At 47.1% G+C, this 26,915-nt stretch overlaps 1 protein-coding gene across 2 annotated transcripts in view; it reads right to left on the minus strand.

Annotated features, from left to right (window-relative positions):
• Tbxas1 (thromboxane A synthase 1) overlaps nucleotides 1–26,915 on the minus strand; it is a 170,674-nt gene that overhangs the window by 41,775 nt on the left and 101,984 nt on the right. For both annotated transcript variants that reach the window (XM_028889303.2, XM_037203632.1), the window contains 4 exons: nucleotides 21,333–21,421; nucleotides 17,871–18,019; nucleotides 16,106–16,236; nucleotides 11,684–11,998 (listed from right to left, as the gene is read on the minus strand). In XM_028889303.2, coding sequence (XP_028745136.1) covers nucleotides 11,684–11,998; nucleotides 16,106–16,236; nucleotides 17,871–18,019; nucleotides 21,333–21,421 — 684 coding nt within the window. The remainder of the gene's footprint in view (nucleotides 1–11,683; nucleotides 11,999–16,105; nucleotides 16,237–17,870; nucleotides 18,020–21,332; nucleotides 21,422–26,915) is intronic.

Here is a 26,915-nt window from a genome sequence, read left to right on the forward strand (position 1 = left end):
CATCTCTTCTTTGGTTGTTGACTCAGTTTTTTGAGACAAGTTTTCACTGCTTAGCCCAGGCTGGCTTCACATTCAAGATCCTCTTGCCTTAGAATCTGGAGTACTGGGGTTCTCCACCACTCCTGACCCAGCTGCCCTCTTTGCCAACTACTGGAGTCAGTTACTCATGTAGTTCAAATCCTTGCCTGCCACAGAGGAGGCGAGGAGTTGGTGTCTCCCTCCAGTCCTAAACGACTAATTACAGTGTCTAGGAGAGGAAGCCACAAGGTACGGAGTCTGGGTGGCTCTCTACCCCTTCTTGTTCATAGCCTGGGAAATGTGTTCCCTGCTCATCTCCATAACAAGAAGCCTTGGCAGGGGTCTGTGGTGTGCTCCCTACGGCTCCTGCCCCAGTTTGGTCCCAGCAGGAGGAGGCCAGTTGGAGTTTAATTATATTCTTCCTATAGGGAACATTCAAGAAATGAGCCTTTGAAAAACAACCTGTGCTACCAAAAGGAGAGGGGGAAATCAAATTAAGCAAGTGAGGAACAGGCATTGCGTCCTGTGTCCTAGAGACCCAGTCTAAATATTTAAACATAAAAGACAGATTTCTAAACGCTCAACTTCATAAACCTTTCACACTGCCATTCACTGGAGAGTCGAGCATCCCTCTGATCTGGAATATTCATAGGCCTGGCCGGGCATGCTCATCTAGTTGGTGTTTTCACACATGCCATGTTCAGTTATGAAACATCCAAAACAGACAACACAAAACATAATGCTGTTCCCAGACCTGGGGTGGAACAGACTCACAAGAAAGTCTGTACACAAACAGTTTGGAAAGGCCCCTTGTTCTGTGGTGATTCCCTGATCACACCCCACACCCACACACACCCACTTGGCTCTAAGGTATTGGAGGACTGGATGGAGGCCCAGGCCAAAGCCATGAATGTGTTATCTTCTAGGGGACACTCATACCAAAGTAGAAAGTCACTTGTGCTGGAACCATCAAGCCTGACCGTACAGCTAGCTTCTTGTCATACACCTGTCCTCCTGGGTGTGGGACTGCCACAGATAGCCCGGGTTCCCCTCATTTCCTTGTTTGGAAGGTTCTAGCCATCACCTGATAGGTCTGTGTGATGCTCCACGAGAGCCTGTGAGAACATTGTCGTCTCACTGTGGGGGCCATCCCGTGTAGCCTCCTCAGTCTACAGCCCCTCCCTCAGTGGTGGCCCTTGTCTGGGCTGAGTATCTCCGTCCTTCCAGAAGGCAGTGACCGACTGCTTTTACTCACTGTGCCTCCCTGCGAACCCCATCCCAGGTCTGCACGCAGCTCTGTCTCCAGCTGGAGGAGGAGGGCACAGCATCCATGTACGGCACCTCTCAGCACCTGCATCCTACAGGCCTGGTGTGTACCAGGTGCTGTTGTGGGATCTGGGCTGGACCAGTGGGCCTGGCAGATGTGGCTTCCTATTCCCATGGGGCTGGCTTCCTGCTTGGGCTTGAGTCTGGCAGGTGCCCCTGCCAGAGAAAGCGTAGGCTAGTAGTGGATATGTTGGGACAAAATGGTGGCATTCTGAGTCTAGTGCTGGGTTGACAGGAAGTCTTTTAAGGACCACGAGTTTTCAAATTCTCACCAGACTTAGCTATTTGGAAACTTCTGTGTAAAACAGCATTTGTCAAAGGTGTCCAGGGAAGTCAAAACATGAAGTTTCCATTTATTCTTTTATTTCCAAAGCTAATTGGAGGGAACAAAATCCATTCTTTTGATGTGCACAATAATTAAGAACCACTTGGCTCAGGTGTGACTCGAGGCCAAGTGAACCCACAGAACACTGAGCTCCACCTGTGGCTTCAACTTGCTCATATTTATTTTTAATTCCTGCTTTTCTGCGCTGCTCTGAACCGACCCTACCATCTTACGTTCTTAGCAAAGCCCAGATCCCCTAGAGCCCCAGATATTGACTATTCAACACCCTAAACTGTCATGGGAAAGGCACACGTCCAGGCTGGTTGGTGTGGTGCCGCCCTGGGAGAGCTGTTTCTTTACAGGTCACGTCTCCCCTTGCTCTGCAGGGACACAGAGGGGTGGGGAGGGGGCAGACTTGCCGAGGTGGGGCAGCTCGGGAAAAGCTCCTCCTAAATCCTTCCTGCCCTTCAACCTGCCTCCTGCCTCGTTTACCTCGGTGTTCAGTTACAGGGTCTCTTGATGGTTGGGGGCGCTCGTGGGCAGTGAGCCAGGAAGTGAGGCAGGGTGGATTCTGGATCTCCCTGGATCTGGGGAACAGAGCCAGGATGAGGATGAAGGGGAAAAGGAGGGAAGGAGAGAAGACAGTCCTGTGGGCATCAGAGCAGGAGGGACAGGAGATGGCAGTGGGGTATAGAGGGGAGAACAGGGGAGCGACTGGGGAGGCTGAGGCAGGTCACAGTCAGGGTTGGTCAGATTTCCCAGGGGTTACTGCAGGGGTAGGCACTGGGCATCTGGAGTGAATATGAAGGATTTAGGAGCCCTGGATAGTGACAGAGAGAGGCTGTGACCATTCACAGCCCTGACAGGCCCTGAAAGGTGCCATCTGTCCTTCCCCCTGTTTGTGTAAAAGCCATGGGGATAGTTTCTCTGGCACCTGGTCCAGGTTTACTGGCCACTCTGCTCTAGGGACTCACGAATTGCCCACATAGACATGTCTGTAGTCTGTCTGATCATAATTTCTAGGACAGAGCTCCAGGCACACTCCCAGAGAGACCCCTGTTCATACATATGAAGACTCCCTACCCAGCATTCATTGTTGGGGTGCTATGCTCTTGGGTCAGAAGCCCCCAGAAAGGACAGGAAAGTAGGCAAGTTGAGGTTCCCTTCTAGCAACCCCCTCACGAGAGTCCCTTTCTTCATGTGACACTAGAGAACTGGTCGAGGGGAAGTTCCCTTTGTTGACAACACTTTGGGCAGGGCCTCATCAGTGACCAAGACTACTGGGTACGACGGTTGATTCCTGAGCAAGCTCCAGGGCCAGAGAGAGAACCCTGCCTGAGGGGACAGCATAGTGGGTACCCGCATGTTGACTGTGACAGGTCTCCAGTTTGTACCAGCATTCTGCATCCTGTTTGCCATCTGTTTTGAACACAGCTTTAAGTCAACCAGAAGCTTGCCCTCACTTCCCATCAGAGAACTGCTTAAGGAGGCAAGAAGATTATAGGACAAACTCAGGACTAACGGACTTCCAAGATGGATTAGGATGGAATGAGTTCCTTAACACTTTATCTCTCATCCATAAAGTGACTGGCATTATCACCGGAATAGTCTAGAAACCACTAAAATGTATTCACCAAAGGCGAGCCATTGTTGAAGCCTGAGGCCTTCATTATCACTAGGAACAAACACACACTGACTCCAGGCACATCCTAACAGGGGCAGGATTTACAGGTGAAGGGCCTGGCTTTTGCCATGCGAGCTGCTGACAGACACCAGAATGTGGAGTTCTCCCTGGAAACTGGAATGCACATGCTCAAGCCCCACCCCAGTTCAGCCCAACAGGAATCCACAGTTTAGCTCCACAGAACCTATGTATGTTAATTGAGAGAGAGAGAGAGAGAGAGAGAGAGAGAGAGGAGAGAGAGAGTGTGTGTGTATGTGTGTGTGTGTATGTGTGTGTGTATATGTGTGTATGTGTGTGTGTGTGTATGTGTGTGTGTATGTGTGTATGTGTGTGTGTGTGTATGTGTGTATGTGTATATGTGTGTGTGTGTGTGTATGTGTGTGTGTGTATGTGTGTATGTGTATATGTGTGTGTGTGTGTATGTGTGTGTATGTGTGTGTGTGTGTATGTGTGTATGTGTATATGTGTGTGTGTGTGTGTGTATGTGTGTGTGTGTGTTTAGAGGCCAGAGGTTGACATTTGTGCCATCCGCTGTTGCTCTCTATTTTCCTTCTTGACTGGCCTGAAACTCACCATGGAGACCAGGCTGGTCTCAAACTCACAGAGCTCTGCCTACCTCTGCCTCCCGAGTGCTGGATTAAAGATGGACACCACCGTATCAGCCTTATCTTATTTTCTGAACCTCAAGCTAACTGATTGGGCAAGACTGGCCAGCCAGCAGGTCGACAGTCTCCTGTCTTTACCTCCCCAGTGCTAGGATTATAGACATACACTACTCTGCCTACAGTTGCTGGGGATCCAAACTCAGGACCTCAGGCTTGCTTGACAGGTAGGTATTAACTGAGTCATCTCCCCAGAGGCACTTTAGCCTATGGCTAGTGCTGTGGCCTGGGCCTGCTTCCCACTGCCCCCACCCTGGTTCTTGCTTTTATGCTTGGATAGTAGAGTGTTGTTACTTTTTCTCTTCTACGTGGTTGCTTTAGGTTCAAAGGCACTGCTGTGAGATCTGAAAAGAAGCGAGGAGTTCTAAGGAGCTGTGGGGACTGTGTGGCTTGGTATGGAGCTGAGGCGAGCACCCAAACTCATTCAGAGTTCCTGCAGACGGGCAAAGGGAGGAACCCCTGCTGACCGAGAGCCTCGTTCCCGGTTTCAGCTCCATCCCCACTTCCTGCGTGATCCCGGATATGACCATGGACCCTCTCCTAGCTGGGAGACCTTTTCCCCCATAGTGAGGAGAAATTTATGTTAGTCTATCTAAATAGTTTTCAACCAGTGCTCCCCCGTGACAAAAGGACACACGTATTTATGAAAAGCTGCTTGCAGCTAACAGCTGTTGTATTTTCGTAACCATGGGGTATGTTTGGCTCTTGGAGATCCTCTGACTGTTTCAAGGAGCAAACCCCCAACTTTGCTCACATTAAGCAGCGTGAGCTAATCAGCTGAAAAAACCAGCATGGAATGTCCTTTGATCCTTAAGAGAACTAGGAAGAGGAAGACGTGTTTTAATTAGATCTTTATAATGTGACAAAGTAGCTGTGGAGCGTTCTAGGGAGCTGATCGCCCTTCTAAGTCATGACTGTTCCAACTGCCCTGAACAGAGGCTGTATATCAGTGTCGTCCAGTTTGTGATAAATTTATAACTGGGTTCTGCAGAGCAGATTTATATCAACAATTAAAGCAGAAGGAAAATGGCTCATAAATTTTGGCTGGCATAGTCCAGCACCAAAGAGGAGGAAGAGAATGGTCTAGCCAGATCAAAAGTCAGTCATTTCAACATGCAGAGCTAAAGCTATAGGAAAACAACGGAAGAGGAAAGAATTGTGCGCTCTCTCTCTCACCCGTTAACAGTCACATAGCGGAGCACACAATGACACATCCTGATGACCGAGGCCTGACCAGAAAGTTCGAGTGCTTTTTGCAGTCTCCCAAGTTGCACGAACGGGGATAAGCCTTCCCCTGGTGCTCTGCCACTAGCTTGGTGGATGTGCCCCCTCTTCAGTCTGACCGAGACAACATGGGGCGGGGGAAGATGAGTTCTCCAAAAGGCCCAGTGACTTGAGCAGGACAACACTGTGGTCTGAACGTGACAGAATTTGCGTCCTAGGATTTGGCCCCTCATTTTACATGTCAATGCTATTGGAAGGTAGAGCCTTTGAGAAATTAGGGTTAATGAGGTCACGAGGGCAGTGAACCTAAAATGGTCTGGGTGGTTTTATAACAAAAGAAACAGAGGAGCTAAGAAGGGGTTCATTTGGCTTGTCATCCCAGCGTGAAGGTCTGAGTGTGGATGCCTGGCACTCACGTAAAAAGCTGGGGTCAGCGGCTGGTACATGTCATCCCAGAGTGGGAAGGTGGAGACAGGTGGATCCCCGGGGCTTCCTGGCCACAGTTAGCTGAATTGACCTCTAAGTTCAATGAAAGACTCTGAATCAAAAATAAATAAATAAATGAATGAATGATGAATAAATAATTAAATACATAAATAAATACATAAATAAATAAATAAAGCTGAGAGTGACTGACTTTTGGCCTCCATAGGTGTGTGTGTGTGTGTGTGTACCTGTGTACTTGTGTGCACATGTGTGTATACGTGTATGTATTTGTGTGTGTGTGTGCACACACACGCAGACAAACATACGCAAAAACAAAAGGAAAGGAGCAGAGACCACGCCAGCATGCTTGCTGTCTCAGCATGTGACACTCGCTGCCATGTCAGGAAGCAACAAGAGGCCCTTGCCTCCCTCCTGCCCTGCAGACTCTGGTACCCCAGCCTCCAGCATGATAGTGAAATGAACTTCTTGGGTTTTAACCTGTCTGTTCTCAAGTCTTTTGTTACAGTAACAGACTGAGGGAAGGCTCTGAGCAAAAGGAAGAGAGGCTGAACAAAATTCTCCAGACAGACAATTTGGGAGAAAGTACGTGTGTCTAGAAAGAAGGCTGGAGACACGGACTGTGAGGCAGATTATAACTGTTATACTTACAGTGGAGCAGAAACATGTCCCCTGTAAGGAGAGAGGCAGCTGAAGCCAGATGGGTCAGAGTTGGGAGAAAGAGATGGAACATTGCTAGGCAGAAGGTGAGGGCTGAAAAACACAGAGATTCCCCAACAATGAGGGGTGGCGGCGGCGGCGGTGGGGGGGGGATGTGCATGAGTTAAGCTGTTTTTGCTAAAAGTGAAACTTCTGAACTCTTGACTTTCATGGCTGATATATCACTTCTAGATTGGTAAAGGATGCACTGTGGCCACCTGCTAGCCTGGCTTCATCATAAGCAGTAGGAAGCAACAAGGAGCCCTGAGGAAGTCACAGGAAGCAGTCACATCATTTATAAGAAATAGACAGGAGCCGGGTAGCCTAGGCACTGCTGGAGTCACTGTCCTGATTTCCTAAAGCTGCTCTGAAACGTTCTGAGGGAAGGAAAGCATGGTCTCCTAGAAGGAAATTGGAGAGTGGAAACTTCTAATTTGGGGGACCATGGTTTCTTTTTTTCTTTTTTAAACTTTTTATTGATCCTTTGTGGATTTCACATCGTGCATCCTGATGCCACTCATCTCCCTGTCCCTTTGCCTCTACCCTCTGCCCTTGACACCTGCCCGCCCCAAAACAAAATTTAAAAGTAAGACCAAACAACAAACAAACAAACAAACCCCAAGTAAAACAAATCTCGTCCTGGAAGCTGTAGTGTGGCCCAGTGAGTCACACAGATACCCTGTAGTCCATACGTCTTGTAAGTGTTCATTGCAATGAGTCATTGGTCAGGTTCGAGGCCTCTGGCTTCTGCTACAGCCTCGATACTGCATCCTCACTGGGACTCCTCTCGGATATCCTGTTGTTGCTTTGTGTCATGGAGATCCTGCAGCTTTGGATTTATAGGTTTGGGGGACCGTGGATTCTATGCCCAATGCTGGACAAGCTTTATTTTTTGACTACCTAGAAGTCATTCACCCCACTTCCAGTGACAGGGTCTTAGGGATCCACCCTTTTACCCACTGGAAAGCTAAGAGGTAGAGGTGAAGCCTGCCTTCTTTGCCAAACTGCAGAGATGGACAGGTGACCCAGGCCTAAGACAACTCAGGACCTCCTGTTCTCATTGCCAGTGGCTGGTTGAGGGATCTGTCCCTGAGCCTCAGTGGGACTTCTGTGTGAGCATTTCCAAAAAAGAGTCATGCTTTTCCCCTGTCTCCATGTTCCTAATAGAGAGGTCAGAGCTGCTGGAGGTGCAGCTCCGTGCTAGAGGGATTTCATGCTAGCTCACTGGATCAGGAATCGCCAGACGGGAGACGGTACTTACTGCCTCACAGTTCCAAATCGAGGTAGGATTCCTCCTACTGACCCTCTCAGCCAGGGCTGGGGAGATGGCCCAGTCGGTAAAGTACCTGCTGTACAAGCAATGGACCCGAGCTTGGATCCCTGACGCCTGTGTGTAAGTAAGGTGTGGCAGCATATTGCAGAGATGTGACAGTCATTGAAAGGCTGAGTGGGCGTGGCAGCTTACCTATAATTCCAGCACTCAGAAGGGGAGATGGGGAGCCCTCAGAGCTAGACAGACTAGCCATTCAGAAACTCTGGGTTCACCTGAGAGACCCTGTCTCAATGAATAAGATGGAGAGCATTGGAGGGAGACTCCCAGTGTCAATCTTGGACCTTCACAGGCATGTGAACACATACACGTACATGCATGCACATACAACACACTCGAAAAACAGGAGAGTGCATTTAAAGTAATAATGGGAGGAAACAAAAGCTCCTCGTGCGCCTCATTTAATTCACACTGTTCAAAATCCAGGTGACACAGCTCTCCTGGAGTGACAGGAGAGACTGAGAATGGCGAGTGTGCCCGAAGGTACTGAAACCAAGAGACAGAGCGCAGCTGGGCACAGGGCTGGGACACTTGAATCAGTCATTCCTGGTGGGAGCCAGCCTCTGGAGTTTGCTGTGCCCTGGAGTCTACCTGCTTTACTTGCTGTTGTTGTTTATATTTATTTATTGTGTGTGTGTGTGTGTGTGTGTGTGTGTGTGTGTGTGTGTGTGTGTGTGTTTGGGGGTGCCACTGCTAGAGTGTGGCTGTCAGGTGGTAGTGTCAGGTAGGCTGTTTTTCTCATTCTATAGTATAGGTTGGTGGAGGAGGATTGAACCCATTTCATTAAGCTGAGCAGGAGGTGGCTTTCCCAGCTGAACCTTCTCGACTGCCTATTGGGTGACATTTTCTCCCATTGCCCGAAGCAGTCCCAGACGGCAGTTTTTTTTTTTTTTTTTTTTTTTTTTTTTTTTTTTTTTTTTTTTGTCATAGAGGAGGGTCACTACCCTCTTACCACATTCCTAAAGGAAGAGGGAGAAGGACCTAGAGCCAGGATCCAGCCACTTGAATGGCAGGCTGTCCAAGAGGTCCTGCCCTCTAGAGCTAGGCCAGAGCACCCCGTGCACAGGAAATGTCTGCAGCCACAGAAGCTGGCATTAACTGGCACTCAGGAGATATTTGTTGAATGGAAAGCAGCAGGAAAGTTATAACAAATCATACTTTACATGCAAATTTTGGGGAATATTTTCAGGGAAATACTTAATGTGTGAACAGCTAATCTGCATTTCCATGTCCTGACAGATGGCCCATATTAACAGAGTTCTGAGTATAGTAAAAATAAATAAATAAATAAAAGAAGAAAGAAAGAAAAGGAAGGGGAAAAAAAGAAAACCTACAACTATTCATGGAGTGGGCACTGTGAGCGAGGCTGCACAAAGCAGTCTGCTCTCCGACTTTCCCTCTTATTGTTAAAAATAAAAAAAGACAACCTGGAGACATTCCCATCTGTCAAAAAGGACCCCAAATGTTGTCCAGAGGAAGAAAATGACCCTCGGGACTTGCATGGGTGGAGCAGAGCTTTTTTCTCGGGAGATGGCTCTAGGTCCCAAATGTCTAATGCCGCACTCTCAAAATGAACCAGGGACAAGTGCATCAGCACCTGTGGGACTGTTGATCAAAAATGCAGTCTCCTCCCAGACTACATTTGCAGAGTCAGAACTTCTATGGTCAGGGCCCTGGAATCTGCATTCAAATCATCTTCTCAGAGGTTGAAAACCTGTACCTGGCGCAATCAATTCGCGTGCCCATGGGTCTCCCCAGTGCTTGGGGACACTGAGCACAGCCCCATGGGAGGTGGCATTTTGAAGAAAGAAGCCTTATTCTTAGGCTCAGAGGCTGGAGGAGGCCAGGTTCTGGTGAATTGGCATCACTTTCCAGGGCCAGTTTCAGGCCATGGTAGAGGTGAGGGCATGCCACTGGATTTTGTGTGGGAGCATTGCAATGCCCAGAGCCTTATACCCAGACCCAACATAGGTTGTAGCTGATGAACCTGGCAGACTCCTGGGGCTTTGCTACTGTCTAGATGATACCACAGTCTAGAACTAATTATGCACATCTTATGTGGCCCTGGAGGGTTTCATTTGGAAGGGATATTGCTTAACAGACTATTGGCCGTTAATCCCCTCAGGGTGAAGAGAATGACCCCACCCACCTCTTGGAGCATTTGCAGCTTCCCCAAGCCTCTGTCATAACAAGGCGCCCTTCAGACTAAGGGCTGACCTTCCCTCTGCTGCCTTCCTCAGAAGGAGTTTTGCCCAGTCTTCAACCATGGGACCTCAGCACACTTGATCTGGGGCTAGAGTCAATTTGCTTAGGCATATTTGTGTCCCTATGCCCTGACCACAAAACTGGCCCAGGGGTGGACAGCGACTTCAGCATTGTGAGCAGAGTGACCTTCGTGACCGGGAATTTTCAGTCATAGAGCCTATTTGATGGCGAGGAATGAGGAAGCGTGAGGTCCCAGGCACTCTGGGCAGGCTTCCTATGGCTTCCCAAGGACAGCATGGCCAAACATGGGGCCAACAGGAAGAAACAGCCAAAAACGGAGGTCAGAAAGACAAAGGCCTGAGGGTATCTTTGAGGCTTCGCTAAATATTTTCCTGAAGTCTTATTCACTCCCGAAGTGAGCAGGGTTTTGTCCCATAAATACAAATGTTTGGTTTTGCTAAACTCAGTTTGACTCAGAGTTTTGTTACCTGGTACTCAACATGTCACAAGACACGCCCCATCCTCTTTGACGCCTCTTCCCCCTGCTCTTCACCTGGAAGCAAATATTAAATAACTACCCCGAGAGCACACTGAGACCAGTGGTGGGTTATCTGGATTCGCAGCTTGTTGAGACGCCATGCTCCAAGAATATTGATTCATGGATCAATGTCAGTCCGGAGGAAGCCCTGTCCCGTTCAACATCTTAATCAATGACTTGGATGAAATGGGAGACATGGTTAGCAAGTCTCAGATGACATGAGCTGGAGGAAATGATAATATGACAGATGGCAGAATCCAGATTCAAAATTATTTTGACTGATGGAACAGTAATAAGGAGAAATACAAACTCTTGCATCAACTCAAAAGATCAATCTGTATGAGCGGGGTACTGGGGAGACCTGGCTCAGCAGTTGTCCTAACATCAAAGAACTTGAAGTTGACCATGCAGGCTCATATGGAGTTAAACACTGGGGCAATTAGTAACAGTTATTCAGGTTTCAAATATTTATGAAGTGACTTGGAGAGGGAAGAGTGCCTTTGCCTCCACTTCCCCAGTAGGACAAAGAAGTAGACTTTTCTAGGAAGCAGTTCCTAGATCCTAACACTTCCAATAGCAGAATGAGCTACATTCCAACATTGTAACTGTTGACTAATGACATCCGAATATGACGAACAAGATTCCATTGTGGGGACTTTCTTATTTAAAGTACAGACTTTTAAAGTGATTCAAGGCAGTGCACACAGCAGCATCCTAAGAAAGCAGCCCAGCTCAACCCCCTTGGAAGGTTGTTGCGATCTCCTACAGAGGGGCCTCATCTCCAAGGAATTCCCAGACCGCATCTGTGCTTGGGGCTCTCAGCCCCATTCTATCTTCTTGTCTGGTTGTAGCTCCTCCTCTGCTCTCTCCTTCCTGGTCCCTCTGGTGTCCCGGGTCTATGCCTGCCTCCAGACGTGCCCCTTTGCTGACTCCCGTCTCCTCTCTTCACAGAGGCCTCTCCACAGTCAGAGCATGCCATAACCAGGCTCCTTCCCTAAGGCTGCCCTCGACCCCCTACTCCTTCCTGGCCTCTGCAGGCCTCCAGAGCCAGTCTTATGGGCTCTTTTCTTTCCTCTGAACACCCCATTTTACTTGCTAGCCCAGAGAGATGGCGAAGGTGGGTGTGACCTTATTTTATCTTACAAACTTAGAATGTGGTTTTAACAAGTTTTTAAGCAAAGTTTCACTGAATCCACTGCTTGTAGATGCACACACATGCTGTACTCACATGATCCTCCATGAAGAGGTCCACCTCTTTCAGAAGTCTCTCCTGGCAGTCAGGGTGGGTGGCCAGCAGGTATGTGATGAAAGAGAGTGTGTTAGTGATGATCTCATGGCCAGCGATGAGGAAGATGAAGGCTTGGCCTACAATTTCATCCGTGGTTAAAGGCTTAGACATGGATGTAGGGTGGCTTCTTTGGGGAGGGTCCACAGTGCGCTTGGTAGAGGACAGGGCTTCTGTGACCATGTCAAAGTCTTCCACACCCACAGAGCTTGTGGAGTGCCGGGCATCCAGCACCATCTGCAGGAAGTCTTTCTGCCTCTGAGGACAAGAGAAGAAAGGTACATTAGAGCCACAGAATGAGGCTGGAGGACAAGGGAGGAGACTCCTGGGTGGAGCTCCTGAACAACTCAGGAGGTACAGGTTCTTGTCACTGGGTTATTTGAAATGGTGAGAGCCTGGTGACCTCCTGAATGACCCTCAGGACATCAGTGAGGGGCAGACCAATACACCCGTGAAAAGATGAGGCTATTGCCTTCTTTGCCATTGTACAGACTTACGGAGCAACAGTGTGACAATTTAATGCATGCAATGTGAGATGGTGAGAGCTGTCTTCCATATCTATCATGTGTGCGTTGTGTGTCTGGAGTCTTTAAACTCTCCTTTTGTAGTTGTTCCCAGAACAGTCACACGTATATGTGAATATAGTCAGCCTGCTGAGCTGGAGAACACCAGAACTTAGTCCTCTTACTCACTGGGGTTTGGGTACCCCACCACCTTCTTTCCCTTTCCCCTCGTCCTTCCCAGCCTCCAGTGACAATCATTCTCATTTCTGAGATCAGATTTGCAGCTCCCACATACCCAGCATTCTGTGTTTGTTTTTCTGTTCCTGGATTATTTCATTTAACATAATGTCCTCCAGTTTCTATCCATGTAGCTGAAAACCAACAGATTCCATTCTTTTATAAGGCCAAATAGTATTCTCTTGTGTTTATGTACCATACCACCTTCATCTATTCTAGATGAGGCCAGGCCATTTCATTCAGGCTGATTCCTACCCATCCCCAAAACATGCTTGAAATAAAGCAAGTTTTAGTAGATACAGTGGGACCTCATTCTTCAAAAACAGTAAGTGTACAATCTAGAGAACTATGTGTATTCTTCATGTGTAGTCAACATTGGTCACATCTATATTCAGCAGATCACTAGAGCAAGAGGAGGTGGGAAAACCAAGGTCTTTTAGTTTTGATTAACACTTTCTACACTCTTGTACTGTTGGCTGAATTCCCAATGAGAAAATACCTGATAGATTTAAATCAGAGCACATGTCTACTGTTTATCATGCAAGGACAGAGTGGGCAGCTATAAGTTTTCTCACACAGTAGAGAGACAACAGGATGGGATGGGGGCATGTAGCGGGGAGCTGCCTTGTCTTCAAAGTCTCCAGACTTGGCAGCCTGCTTCCTACGGAGTCCCTTTTTTCTCTCCAGTAATCCTCAATCTCCTTTGAGTGAATAAAGCCTTCTTATCATTTCTCCTACCTTCCTTATCAGTAATTTGCATATCCTTTACATTTTGACTACCACTAATTCTAACTATAGGAGTGTTTACCCACTGCTTTGGCATTCACAGAGTGTATTCCCAACACATCCTTTCTTTGAAATGTCCTTTAATGTGATGAATGACAACTGGGATGTTGCTCTTTTCTAAAGTTTATGGGATTAAAACAGCAAGAGGAGAGTATCAGAACCTCCAACAGGAAAATATTATAATTTCAAAGTACTTTCCTAGTTGCAGCGTTTTCTCAATTCATTGGCTTCTGAATTTCTGTTGCATGAATAATCTATGCCCCACACATCAGCATGTAATTCCATCTTTTAAGTTCATTGGCATTTCATGTGTGGCTACTTTTTCTGCTCCATGAGATGAAAAGCAACCCCAGGGTGAGACCCTCCTTTTCCCCCACCTGAGCGCATATTAAACGTGCAATAGAATCTTCTACAAATCAGAATGTAAAGCAACAGATGCCCTTGGGGATGGGTGCATTGGGTTTGGTTTCAACTGTTCAACTACTGTTGGGAGCAGGAAGCCTTTGCTGATGAACAGGTGGTTACCATCAAAGGCGTCTGCTGGAAGCCTGGCAGGGCTCACCACTAAAGATTCACATACATTGAGGCCAAGAAGGCAAGGTCTCTATTTCCCACCAGCCTGTTCCCACTTTGATAGCAGAGAAAAAGGCTAAGCCTGGGCTTCCTCACTCTTCCCTGACCCTGCTCATTCTGCTGTCCAAACTTCCTCACTGTTATTGGTCAGCATCTGGGTGGCAGTTGTGGTCCCACTGCTGACATGTCACGGGTTGGAATAAGATGGTACGGGGGAACATGATATCTGAGGTTCCCTGAGTGCCTGGCTGTGACTAGAGAAGCAAAGTGAACTTCCCCTTAGGCCTCATGGCACAGTTTAGTCCCTGAGGCTTGGCTGTAGCTTTTCTTGGGTGGAGGAGGGTGATGACCAGGCATCTCACAGCCGTAGCCACACCATGTATTTTTCCAGAAGCAGCATGGTGGCTGGCATTTTTTCCTCTTATCCCAGCCCAGCCAGACTGCTAAAAGGGCTGGTGAAGTCTTGCAGAAATCTGTCTTAACTGCCAGCTAATGAGGCCAGGGGAAAGGGCCTCTCTCTAGGGCTCATGAGCTAGAGAGGAACATTAGTGCAGATGGGATTCTTCCTTTCACAGAGCATCATGAAGGCCATGCGAAAGCTGCCCATTTAGGATGGAAACAGGGCTGGTTTATGGTTATATCCAAGAAAAATACATGCCCTGATAGATGTAGGTGTCTAATCCGCCCATCGGCTAGAGCTTAGAAAAATATTTACCTTTTAACATCTGTGTGGCATTTTCACTGTGCAAACACACATCTGTTTGATGGAATGTATACAGAGTTCAGATGGGTTCTAAGTGAGTTTTCTTAGTAACTCTATAGCTCTGTCTTGACACGGGCAGCCCTGGATTTGTGGTTGGGAGGTTTTTCTCAGATCAACTCATTGTTTGAAACAAATAGCTGTAAAGTTTATAAAAGGAAAAGCTTGAGGCAATCCCAGTAATTGGCTCTTTAATAACCTCTCACCTCTTAGTCACTCAGTGCAATGGTTTTTGAGTTTGCAGCCTGGTTCTACAGCAAGTAGGTTTCAGGCTTGTGTGTGTGTGTGTGTGTGTGTGTGTGTGTGTGTGTGTGTGTGTAAGCTCTCACAGGGCAGCCCTTTGCAGCAATGATGAGGTTTGAAATGGTTCTTTATCTCGTCCTTTAGACCTCTTCCTCACAGCCCAGAAACATAGATTTGAATGTAATTGTCTTATCCTTTCTGTCTGCTTCAGAGTGGGGCCGGGTATACCAGATGGCCCATTTTTCCCCACCTCTAAGGGCATTTGAGTGGAGCTGATGGTGGTGTGGGCCAAGGGGTTCAGAGCGTATATATACTTCCCTATCCAGAAAAAGTGGCTACAGAGTCCCCAGGGTGTGTAGCTGAGTAGGACAGGCTGCTGCCCAAGGCTGCTAAGTGCATCAAGCTACTAATTGACTCGGATTTCATTCTAGGCCAATGCCTTAACCATCAGGCCTCCTGAATCCCTCTGAGCCACTGTCTTTGAGAAAACCCTTTTAAAGCTCCATCTTGCTCAAGGCAGTGAAGGGAAAGCCCTTTTAGCCCATTTTTTTTTTTTTCATTTTAGTAACTGTCTTTAATGCAACGAGATCCTTAATGGACACCTTTAGCATGGGCAGGAGTATCTCCTGATGCTGAAAGATTATTTCTCACACTGAAAATGCCATTCTACTCAGAGTCAAGTTCAACCAATATTTACTTATCCATACTATGTGCCAAGCAGAGTGTAAGCCTGTAAGGGAAAAAGGAAACAAAGGAGCATGCTAAACAGAGCAGAGGCCTCAACCGCAAATTTTCTAGCAAGAATCTCCGTGAGGAAAGAGAGTGTGGGATTGATTGACAGTTGCCCAAACTTCTTGCTAATATTTATGCTCTTCATGCTATGAATCTTCATCTTGCTATTTCTCAGCAGAAAGACTATGCTCATAAAAATTGCATGAGGCACTTACTTAGAAAATTTGGGGGTGGGGTTATTGCAACCCGTGCTTGGGGTAATATCTAGGTGGTGTGAGACAGTTCAGGGGCTGGCATTCATTCTACAGTTCACACCAGGAACAGGCACATTGCTGGGGGCTTCTCCCTACCATCCTTTCCTCCCCTCCCTCCTATTGCTTTCCACTGGCCCCCAGAAAGCTCCCAATGGAGGACTCAGAAAAGACAGCCCCATGTGATGTGAAGGGTTGGGAGGGTGGAGAAAGGAAAGAGAGAGAGACGCCACATTAGGTTCCATTCTGTTTGCAGGCTGCATCCTATTAAAATAGTTACCTCTTCTGCTGCTTGCTGGTCCCGTAAGGCAATCACATTCCTAATGAGTTTGTTAAAAAAGCCATTCAGTTCATCTCGGTTCTTATTGGGCAGAATCCGGGCCAATGGGACCATTATGGATGGAAATGATACTTGAAAGAGAAAAACAAAAGTGGCATTGAAGGGGGAGTGATAATGAACCAGGGCTATTAGACTCCTGTTACTCGGAAGCAAGAGGCGGTCTTGAATCAGAGTCGCTTGGGAGGCCCGTCTTCCCTACAGACTCTGTTTCTCATAGTAGGGTTGGATCTGACTTGAACTCTGCTCTCTAGCCCGTTCCCCCCACACAGTAAGCCCTCGTTAAATGCCTGTGCAATAAAGTGAGTCCTCATGTGTCCCTGGCCTTGCAAACCCAATTTCACACTTGGAAATCCCTAGCTCCAATCTCATGTGTGTATGTGTGTGTGTGGGGGGGTGTCTTTGCAGTTCCTCAGGACAGAATAGGTGACTGGCAGTGTGTCAAGCCTTCACAGAGAGTAGAAGTATGTCTACTTTATTAACTTTCTGGCCATTTGTATTTGTCTTTCTCTGGAATGAGTGTCCCCACAGCAGACACTTGAATTGTCCCTAAGACACGCTGTTGCAGCTCCTGACAAGAATACTGGCTCCAGCCACTGTGGATATCCCCCTGCCTTACAACATGCAGCCTGGGCCCTTAGGACAAGACACTTGATAGCTCCCTGCGAGAGGTGCTGGGCCCAGGGGTGACTCTAGATTCTCAGCTTGTACACAACCCTCTGTGTTGAGTCGGGCTGGAGACCGTAGATCCCGACACTCACACACCTCAGCCTGTTTAGATGTACAGAGAGCCGGGGCCTTGTTAATGGAACTCCTTGCCTCATGGGACAGAATGTCTGACGGCTAGAGGTGCATAGGAGGGGTGGCCTTAGCCCCACAGACCTCCTGGACACGAGGAAGGGGGCTGACTGACCCACACAGATGCCTACAGTTTCAGTGTGCTGGTGATGGAGGGGAGAGGCTTCCCACAGAAACTGGCTCAGAAGTGAGGAAAAAGAATTTGGCGAGTGGTCCGTAAGTCCGACACGCAGGAGGGGGAGGCAAGAGGGTTGTTCACTGGAGACCAGACAAGACTGTGTAAAGAAGACCCAGTCTCAAAAAAGGAAGAGGAGAGGAGGAAGAAGAAGTGAGGGAAGAGGAGGAAAAGGGGGAGGAGGGAGAAATAAGAATGAAGTGGCCCAGGCGTGTCTAGACTATGCCAGTGTGAGAGAGGCTGAGAAGTGCGGGCCCGTCTCCATAAAGTGGGAAGAGACTGGAACTGGCCAGAGGCAAAGATTCCCTTGAAAATCAATGGACTAGTCTTGTGAGAAGTAAGCCTCCTTCCAGTGACCCATTGGGTGGTTTCCAGTTTAGGAGTCATTGGCTTCTGGTAGAGAAGCCCTCAGAAGAGGATTCTGAGTGAGGGGGGGAAAGAAAAACCAAAAAGCCCAAAGCCCTAGGAAATGAGAGACTTTGGGTTCTAGCCTTGACGTTGCCTTTCTATGCATCAGTTTTCTGACCCTGGTGTGACAGAGGCCCCCTGTGCTGGTGATAAGTCACCCCAGATTGTGACAGGAGGATTCTGGTGGCCCCAGGAAGAAGAAGTCTTTGCAAGTCAACTCTCAGAGACCCCCCCAGGGACCTTTCCTAGTGGAAGGGACTCAGCCCTGCAAGCTGTCCCAAGGGGTGGTGGTCTGGTCTCCTCACCCGGGGCAGGGGATGCACTCACGGATTAAAGCCAGGAGGGGCCTGGGGATACAGAAGGCGAAGAAACGCCGGCAGTGTTGCACAAAGGGGTGTTCCGGAGCCTTCTGGGAGTCCACCTGGGTGCCAAAGGCCACACTGGCCACCACATTTGTCGTGTAACAGCAGTAACACCTGTGGAGAGAGAAGCGTTGGAATTTGACCTTCCCACAGTGCACCCCTTCTGGTCTGCGTGGTTGGTCCTAGCACCACAGAGGACTTCCCGCAGATCTGAGCCCGGGAGTGGAAGGGAAGCTTCCCGCATGTGCAGCCACAGCAGGATATGAGCGGAAGCCTTTCAGGGGAGCTATGGGAGAGAAGGTGAGGGCAGGCATCACTGACTCAGGCCTCAGAAGAGAGCTGGACTCAAGGTGCGTACCTTCCAGGGGAGGGAGGGGGCCTTCCTGTGAGGAGGGAAACAGGAGCCCCAAAGCCTAGGGACTTGAGCCCCCATGCATGTACAGCCCTTCTCAGGCCAGAATCTAATGATTAATTGACAGCTGTCGAATTGGCATTGATGAATGAACGTCATTTGCTCATTTTATTAACCCCCTCCCTTCTAATGGGTTTGGAAAACTGTTTTGTTTAGTTTTCTTTTTCTTTCTCTCTCTCCCTTCCCCCCTCCCCCTTGCCTTTTTTGAGATGTATGTAACCCTGGCTAGCCTCTGCCTTTCCCCTGCTGGGACTAAAGGCACGTTCCACCACACCTGATAACTTGGCAGTTTTTGAAAGTACAACAACCAAAGCAAACAAAAGCAAGGGTTCTTCTCCCTCGAATGGATAGCAGACAGACTCTGGGGCAGGCTTCCGGGATCTACTTATATTATTACTGAAAACGCACATTGCCTTTTCTAAACAAAAGGAAATGTGTCTTCTAATAGCCATAGAAAAACTTAACCTCAGGCTAGGAAGCCTGTCCCTCCCAAAGGCCATTTTAAACTAGCATTCTTCTTTGATAGAACGTTAGGTATTTATTGTTATTGTGTACACGCACATGGTGTGTGTATGTATGAGTGTGTGCATGATGGGGGCATGCTGCCACGGCGCACATCACACGTCCGTTCTTGCCTCCATCTTCCCTCCACCCTGTCATCTCTATCATTGGCACATTGAAACGGCTCGCGTTTGCGTGGGGGTGGTCGGCCTCTTTCTTTGTGTGGTTTTTGTGGCTCAGGCTTGGATTACTAAGTTTTCCAGGCTTCCCTTGACCTCTGAGCCACCTCACCAGTCCTGAGACAGAAGAGGGCACCAGATCTCATTACAGATGGTTGTGAGCCACCATGTGGCTGCTGGGCATTGAACTCGGGGCCTCTGGAAGAGCAGCCAGTGCTCTTAACTGCTGAGCCATCTCTCCAGCCCTCTTTTTGTTTTCTTGCAGGCATTGTCATCTTCAGGTCGTTTTAAGGACGCTAATAACTGGGTTATTAATATTCTTCTATAATTATAACGTCTGTGTGTGTCGTGGATACAGACACATTTAGATCCTCTTCTGCATGAGTTCTGCAGCGACCAGCTTGTCAGTGGAGAGTAAATTCCGTGACTGATGCCTCCAAACTTCTGACTGCTCTTATTGAAAACATTCCTGCAAACGATCACAGATTTCCCTGTTGAAGCAAAAACTACGCCTGACTACTGAATGCCGTTCCACCAGACCCTCATACTTAATGAGTCCAGAGACTGAAGAGTTATTTGCTGTGCTTCCCTCGCTGAGGAGGCCCCTTATCTTCCTCCACCTTCTGCGCCATCTGAGAGCGTGTGGATGAGGAGCTCCATCAACAGTTGGACACAACGTAAATGTTGGCATCGGCGATGCTGCGATTTTATTAGCAGTGAGAATTCTGAGTCAGCTGTGCCTGCTCGGCGGGCATTCCGGTCCCAGTCTGCTGCCCGCCATGACTGAGCAGAAAGCATCGAAAGGTGGCTACGAGAAAAGTCAGTCACTTGAATTGTCAGCTGTGTAGACCTAACATCACTTTCCTGCCCGCCACTGAGCTGTGGCTGCTGCTGTGCATAAATGATCCACTGCTTATTTATTTATTTATTTATTTATTTATTTATTTATTTATTTATTTATTTAACTCAATCAAGAATTGAATCTGGGGCCTTGTACATGCTAGGCAAGCACTCTATTCTACTGAACTAGATCCCCGCCTATCCCCCACTTTCATTTATTTACATATTTTTAGAGATTTAGTTATTTATTTTATGTGTATATGTGTTCACTTGAGTGTGTGTATGTATACCACCACATGCCTGCAGTGCCCTTGGGGGCCAGAAGAAGACTTTGGATTCCCTGGAACCGAGTTATAGACAGAGATGAGCCACCTGACATGGTGATAGGAATTGAACCCATGTCTTCTGGAAGAGCAACAAGTGATTTTAGCTGCTGATCCATCTCTCCAGCCTCTTAACTTTTTATTTTGAGATAGGGTTTCACTAAGTCACCCAGACTGGTCTTAAGCTCACTCTAGCCTATTCAGGCCTTGAACTTGTAACCTTCCTGCCTTTGTTTCTTGAATAGGTCAGATCATATGCCTTGCTTACATAATTTTTTTAATCTGTAATTTTTTTTGTTGTTTTTTTTTTTTTTTTTTTTTTTTTTTTTTTTTTTTTTTCGAGACAGGGTTTCTCTGCGTAGCTTTGCGCCTTTCCTGGATCTCACTTGGTAGCCCAGGCTGGCCTCGAACTCACAGAGATCCGCCTGGCTCTGCCTCCCGAGTGCTGGGATTAAAGGCGTGCGCCACTACCGCCCGGCCTAATTTGTAATTTTTTTTGAGACAGGGTCACAGGTATCCCAGGCAGGCCTTGAATTCCCCATGTAGCCAATATCCAGGATACAGAGCTACAGGTGTACAGTAACCTGCCAGGTATCATGTGGTATTGGGGATTAATCCCAGGGCTTTGTACATGCCAAGCAAACATTTTATCAACTGAACTATAGCCTCAGCCTCATAACTCATTTTTTTTTTAAGACAGGGTCTCACTGTGCAATCCTGGCCTGGAATTCACTATAGAGACCAGGCTACCTTCAAACTCACAGAGATCTACCTGCCCCTACCTCCCAACTGCTGGGATGAAAGGCATGTGCCACCACATCTGGCCTCACAATTTTTCTTGATGTGAAAGCGTAGGCACTTGCCCTAAAGTTCCTGTCCTTTCTGCTATGGCATGTCTTGTCCATTTTGTCCAGGGAGGTCAGAGGGCAGGTCTAGTCAGGGACTAACCACTGCCTATTTGGAGTCTCCTCAGCAGGCGACATCCCTGGGTCAGGTTGCTTTGTTTCTTGTTTTAAGTGGGTTTTTCCTCATTAGTCAGCCCATCCATGCTCTTGGGAAAGTCTGCCATTTCCAGTTTGCTACTCCCCAGGTAATTTTCCAGCAATTATGTACTGTCACAAGAACCAGCCACTCAGGGCTGTGACTTCTCACCTGTAATGGAGCAGCCTTACCTCTGGATGTCGAATGTGTCTCTGGATGCTGCATAGTGTTTTAAGTGAGCCAGGAGACGTTCACAGGCTTGGCTGATGAGTGGTGTCATCTGTTAATAGATAGCAGAGGCGCAATTAGGGCATCGTGCCTAAATCAGCTGCAGATGATAGACAAGGTTACACGCAGTGCTTTCTGGGAAAACAGACTGTATTTCAGAGGTACTTTGCACAAGGCTAGGATTAAGGAAGTATCCACAATATCTGTAAATCCAGTGTCTGTAAAGACCTATTTTAAGCTTAAGCAAGCTTTCTGTGGCAGAAGCACAAAAGAAGAAAAGCATCAAAAGTAAATCTGGTGAAGTAATTATAGAAGTGATCATTAAGTGTTTAGACAAAACTTCAAATCAGCGCTCGGCTTCCTGACATGTGGTTAGCATTAGGAGCAACTAGACCACACTCCATATGTCCTGGCCCTGGCGCTACCCCAAGTCCATGCATGCTTGCTCCAATTAAGACTTCAAATCTCCGACCAGAACATAGAACCTCATATCCAGAGGACCTGAGGGTCAGCCGCTTCAACTTCGTAATTAACCCAGAAGTTATCGTGATGGTGTTTCTGAGAGATGGTTTTTCATTTGTGTTTCAGCTGCTTAAAATTTCCAAGACAGCGTAACTCTTGACCTGCACAAGGCTGTTGCTGGCTTCTTAATATTAAAATATTTTATCGTGGAAAATGTCTAACTCCAAGAGAAAGGTCTCTGTACATCTCTGTGGTGCCAGCTGACTCCAACACATTCCGATCGCAGGTTTGGCTGTCCATCACTTTGACTTCCAACAGAATCGCTCGCATGGGTAGAACTCCTTATGGCCTTTCATTCTTGCCTATATATTTGAGAGGCCAAGCTCGAACTGTCAAGGGGGATCATTTGAACTGGCACACATTCTAGAATAGTATCATGGCTGAGGCAACATGCTATTGCAGGTTCCTCTGAACATTTACAGAAATCATACTTTGAAATGGTGCCTGATGTTTAGTTCTCATTATTATTTTTTTTAAAGAAACTTTAAAATTGTATTTAAAATTTAAAATTTTAGATTTATTTTATTTTATGTGCATGAGTGTCTTGCCTGTATATATGTGCATCACATGCCTGCCTGGTACTGAAGAGGTCAGATGAGGGTAGCGTGATCCCCTGGAACTGGAGTTACAAGTGGTTGTGAGCAGCCATGTGGGTCCTGGAACCGAACTCAGCTCCTCTGCAGGAATGACAAGTGTTCTTAACCTCTGCCAACCACCCTGTCCCATTTTACTTTTAAGATTATGTGTGTGCGTGTCCATGGTGGGGAGCATTTCCGATAGCCACCAGAAAAGGCCTTGGGGCATCCTGGAGCTGGTGTGACAGGTAAGTGATGCAATACAGGCAGTGGCAGCTGAAGCTAGGCTCTCTACAGGAGCATCTGCTCTCCCAACCTCTAGACCATCCCTCCAGCACCCGGTCGTCAGTATTTCGGTGCTAGAATACGAAGTGTCTGAAGTCAGGGGAGGTTTTTGTCAGTCTGTTCTATTGTTTTTCAATCTCTAGACCCTGGCATGTGTAATTATGTGTCAGATGGATGGATGGACAGATAGATGGATTTCAGTGATTATGCAATATCTGTTCTCTGCTCTTCAAATCTTAAGACACTGGGAAAAATTATATATGTTAATCTACTTGTCAGAGATATGTTACTGTGTTGAGGTAAAATCCAGCTCCCTCTATTACAGTTTGGATCCTCTTAGAAGTATCCTCTTAGAAGGTCTCTAGGCTATTGGGAATATGTCCTTTAGTGGACTATGGAATGAGTCTTTTCCTCCTTCTCTCTTCCACTTCTGGCCTTGAGATGAGGGGTTTTGCTCTGCTATGTGCTTCCGTCATGGACCACCACAGAAGCAAAGCAATGGATCCAACCAGTCACACACTGAAACCTTTAGAACTGTAAGCCACCCACAACCACCTTTTCTCTTTCTAAGTTGATGGCTACAAGTGTTTGTGATAGTGATGGGAAGCAGATGTGTTACAGCAATCTCACTGGTTTCATAGTTTGTACGCCTTTCTCTATTCTTATTGCTCCTCTTCAAAAGAGTTATTCTCGAATAGCAACCCAGAGGTGGAACATGGTCCTATTTCAGGCACTATCTGGTAAACAGTAAATTAATCCCATTGTGTGATCTTCACCCTGTAAGCCAGTAGCAAGGTCAGGTTTATGCTGACCATTGCAGAAGACACAGCCCACAAGCAAATATCGAGGTTCAGGCTGACAAAAGCCACAATGTCTTTTTCCATGAATCATAACTGAATGCAACTGATCCTTTAGCCCTTAGGGTCCATTCATTAGAAAGGCTTTGTGTTTCTTCTTAAATTTTTTTTCCCTGTATTTAAAAAAAAGTTTTATCTGCATAAAAAAAGTTTTATTTGGTTTATTTGGTAAAAAGATCCATTCCAATATAATATCTTCCCTCTGCAAATATGTCTATGAACTATGGGTGTGCAATGCCTGAGGAGGCCGGAACAGGGCGTCAGGTCCCCTGGGACTGGACTTACAGACAGTTGTGAGCTGCATGAAATCCAGGTCCTCTGGAAGAGGAACTGGTCCACCGCTCCATCGCTCCAGCCCCGGGCTTTGCATTTCTCTTGCCTTTATTTCTATGAAAAGTTGTCTTCAGCTGTTCTGGGAAGAATGACCCCCCTAAACTGCCCTAAAACCCTGGGCATGGTGGAACAGCTGTGGAGATGCTGGGGGACGTGTGGCTGTGTTGGGTCCCTCCCTTTCATGGCACCCTGCCAGCTGGCCCCGTATGCCCTATGGGGACACACTTCCGACATCAGGGCTTCATTACCTGTAGTGGTGTAGGAGGGAGCAGGTCCCAGAAGCCCCAGGACATTCCTATAACTCGAAGTGGAACAGTGGCCCTTCCTTCTTTGTTCCATTGAAACTTTGGTAATATGCCTTCTAAGTTTTCATTTACCTCATGATTATGCAGATTGGCTCAAGCGCAGGCCTGTGATACTTCAGGTATCTGCAGAATTTTCAGAATCTTCTGGCCAGTCTGAATGAACCCAAGTAAATACTCAGCCTGGCATCACCTTCCCGGTAGTTGGCAGGAGACCTTGTCATGGATTGGCTGAAGCGGGAGTGTCATGGACCCAGCTATCTATCTACCCTGAAGTCCGTTCAGGAGAGAAATGCTTATGGTGAGTCTGATTTGGTTTTGGTGACTCTGTATCAATTCTTCATGTCTGAGGCATTTTTTCCCCTAACTTCTCATAAACCATACACTGAAAAAATCCATTGTACAAGAATGTGTGTAGATGGGTCCCTTAAAATGTCTCCCAGGCCATCATTCCCAAGAAATCTGACTTCCCTAATATTTGGAGAACTCAATACTATCTAAACTACATCTCTCTAGCTAGCTTCTCTGGCTGTCATTCTCAAGTTATCTTAGGGAACTTATTGTTACTCAGTATGTATGTGTGGGTGTGTCCATGCCACTCACATGTGGCAGTCAGAGGACAACTTGGAGCTTGGCCTTCTCCTTCTACCTTGGTTCCCAGAGAAGAAACTTGCTTGTCTGGCAACAAGCACCTTTACCTGCTTAGCCATTTACAGCCCCTTCAATTATCCTAGTAAGCTTAGCTTTTTTCAAGTGAATCTTATTTTAATAAAATACTGAAAATGGAAGGGTTTTAATATATATATTTCAGAGGAGAATTAAAAAACAAAACCACCACCAACATAACTTGTTGGAATGAAAGTCTCCCTAGACACCAAGTGAAACACAGTATACAATTTGACTTATACAAATGTCTCGGAAGCTAGAATCATGGCATGTGTATTAGGAGAGCTCTCTTACACTGAGTCCAAATGCAGACCTGGGTAATTCAGAGGAGCCAGGACCAGCTGCCTACCATCACTTCCCCTGAAGAGCCAGCCATGACCAGCTACCTACCATCGATTCTCCTGAAGAGCCAGCCAGGACCAGCTGCCTACCATGGCTTCTCCTGAAGAGCCAGGACCAGCTGCCTACCATGGCTTCTCCCACGTACACTTGACTAAAATGCTTTGTTGCTGGCTGATATGGTTGCAGTTTTCTACTATGCCATGCCTACTATCTGTCGCAACTGAATGGATAATGACATTTTTACCTGGATTAATACGATATGAGATGGGGCATGTAACACAATAATAATGCAATGAGAAAATAATTAATTAAAAGTACAACCTATGTGCATCTCGAAAATGTTGGGTAAAACAAAAAAAAAAAATTAATGAGAAATAATGCAGAGAAAACATCACAAGACAATGGAGCATGATCTGGCTGCTGGCCAGTAGCCTTCGGTTCAGTTTTTCTTCCTTGTGTATGTACCACTGTTACAGAATGTCTACTCTTACACGAGTTCCACTCAAGCCAAGGCTCTGTGGGCTGGGCTTGTGGAAGGAGCCCTGTAGCTCCTCCCCTGAGTTTTCAGACAAGCAGGTGAATGTGGCGTATGTGTGGACCAGAAGAAACCCAGTGCTCTCCCACCCAGAGCTTAAGGCAGGCTTTCATTTTGTTGTATTTCATCTTCGTAGGACAATGAGTGATTTTTTTATTTTTGTTTTAACCAACATTTTCGAGATGCTCATAGGTTGGACTTTTAATCACATAAAATGTTGATACCATTTGGTTTTTAAAAATGGATTTCTTCTGGGGGTTGTTGTGGACTGAATGTTTGTGTCCTCCTGAAATCCATATGTTGTTGATCTAATTCCCAGTGTAGTTGGATTGGAGATGTGGCCTCTCAGGGAACCATTAACATTAAATGAAATCTTAAGTAGAGCCTTGATCCAGAGATGATGGTGTGTATCTGTAATTACAGCATCCAGAAGGCTGAAGTAGGAGAATTATGACTTCTAGGCTAGCCTGGGCCACATAGTGAGTTTGAGGCCAGCCTGAGCTACACAGTGAGACACTGTCTCCAAAGGGGGATCTTGTGAGCACATAGCAAGATGGGTGGCTCCCTAAAAACCACAAAAGAGAAGCCACCAAAAGCCACAACTTCCAGGACACTGTTCTCCAATTGCAGCCCCCATAACTGAGAGAGAACACCTGCCTAGCATTTAAACCGCCCATTCTATAGAGCTTCCCTAGTACAGTCTGAGCTGGCTAGGGCCAGGGCGACAGGCCAGCAGTCAAACCTGGGCTGTCCCTAGAGGAGACAGTCAGAATTTGGGACTGGGTGATTATTTGGTGACTAGGCACAGTTGCTAAGACTAAAGCCACATCCTTAGTTTGGGGAGAAGATTCCCCAAGGAAGGAAGTTCTTGCTCAGCCTGGACTTAATTACATAAATTCAGTGACCAGTGTTTTTCAAAGAATTTGAAGAAGACAGAAGGTAAGTGGGTGAATTCTAATTCTTAGGAATAGACAGAGAAGGCACCTTGTAGGGAGATGGCCAAGAAAGGGTGAGGCATCCCCTGCACAGAGGAGCTCTCTCCAGCCCCTGTTGATGCTCTCCAAAATCTCATCCTTGGCATTCTTCTTGGGGGGGGAAGACTCTGACTTGGGTAATTCACACTGGCTCC

This window comes from Peromyscus leucopus, chromosome 3 (assembly GCF_004664715.2).
Source record: "Peromyscus leucopus breed LL Stock chromosome 3, UCI_PerLeu_2.1, whole genome shotgun sequence".
Taxonomy (NCBI): Eukaryota; Metazoa; Chordata; class Mammalia; order Rodentia; family Cricetidae; genus Peromyscus; species Peromyscus leucopus.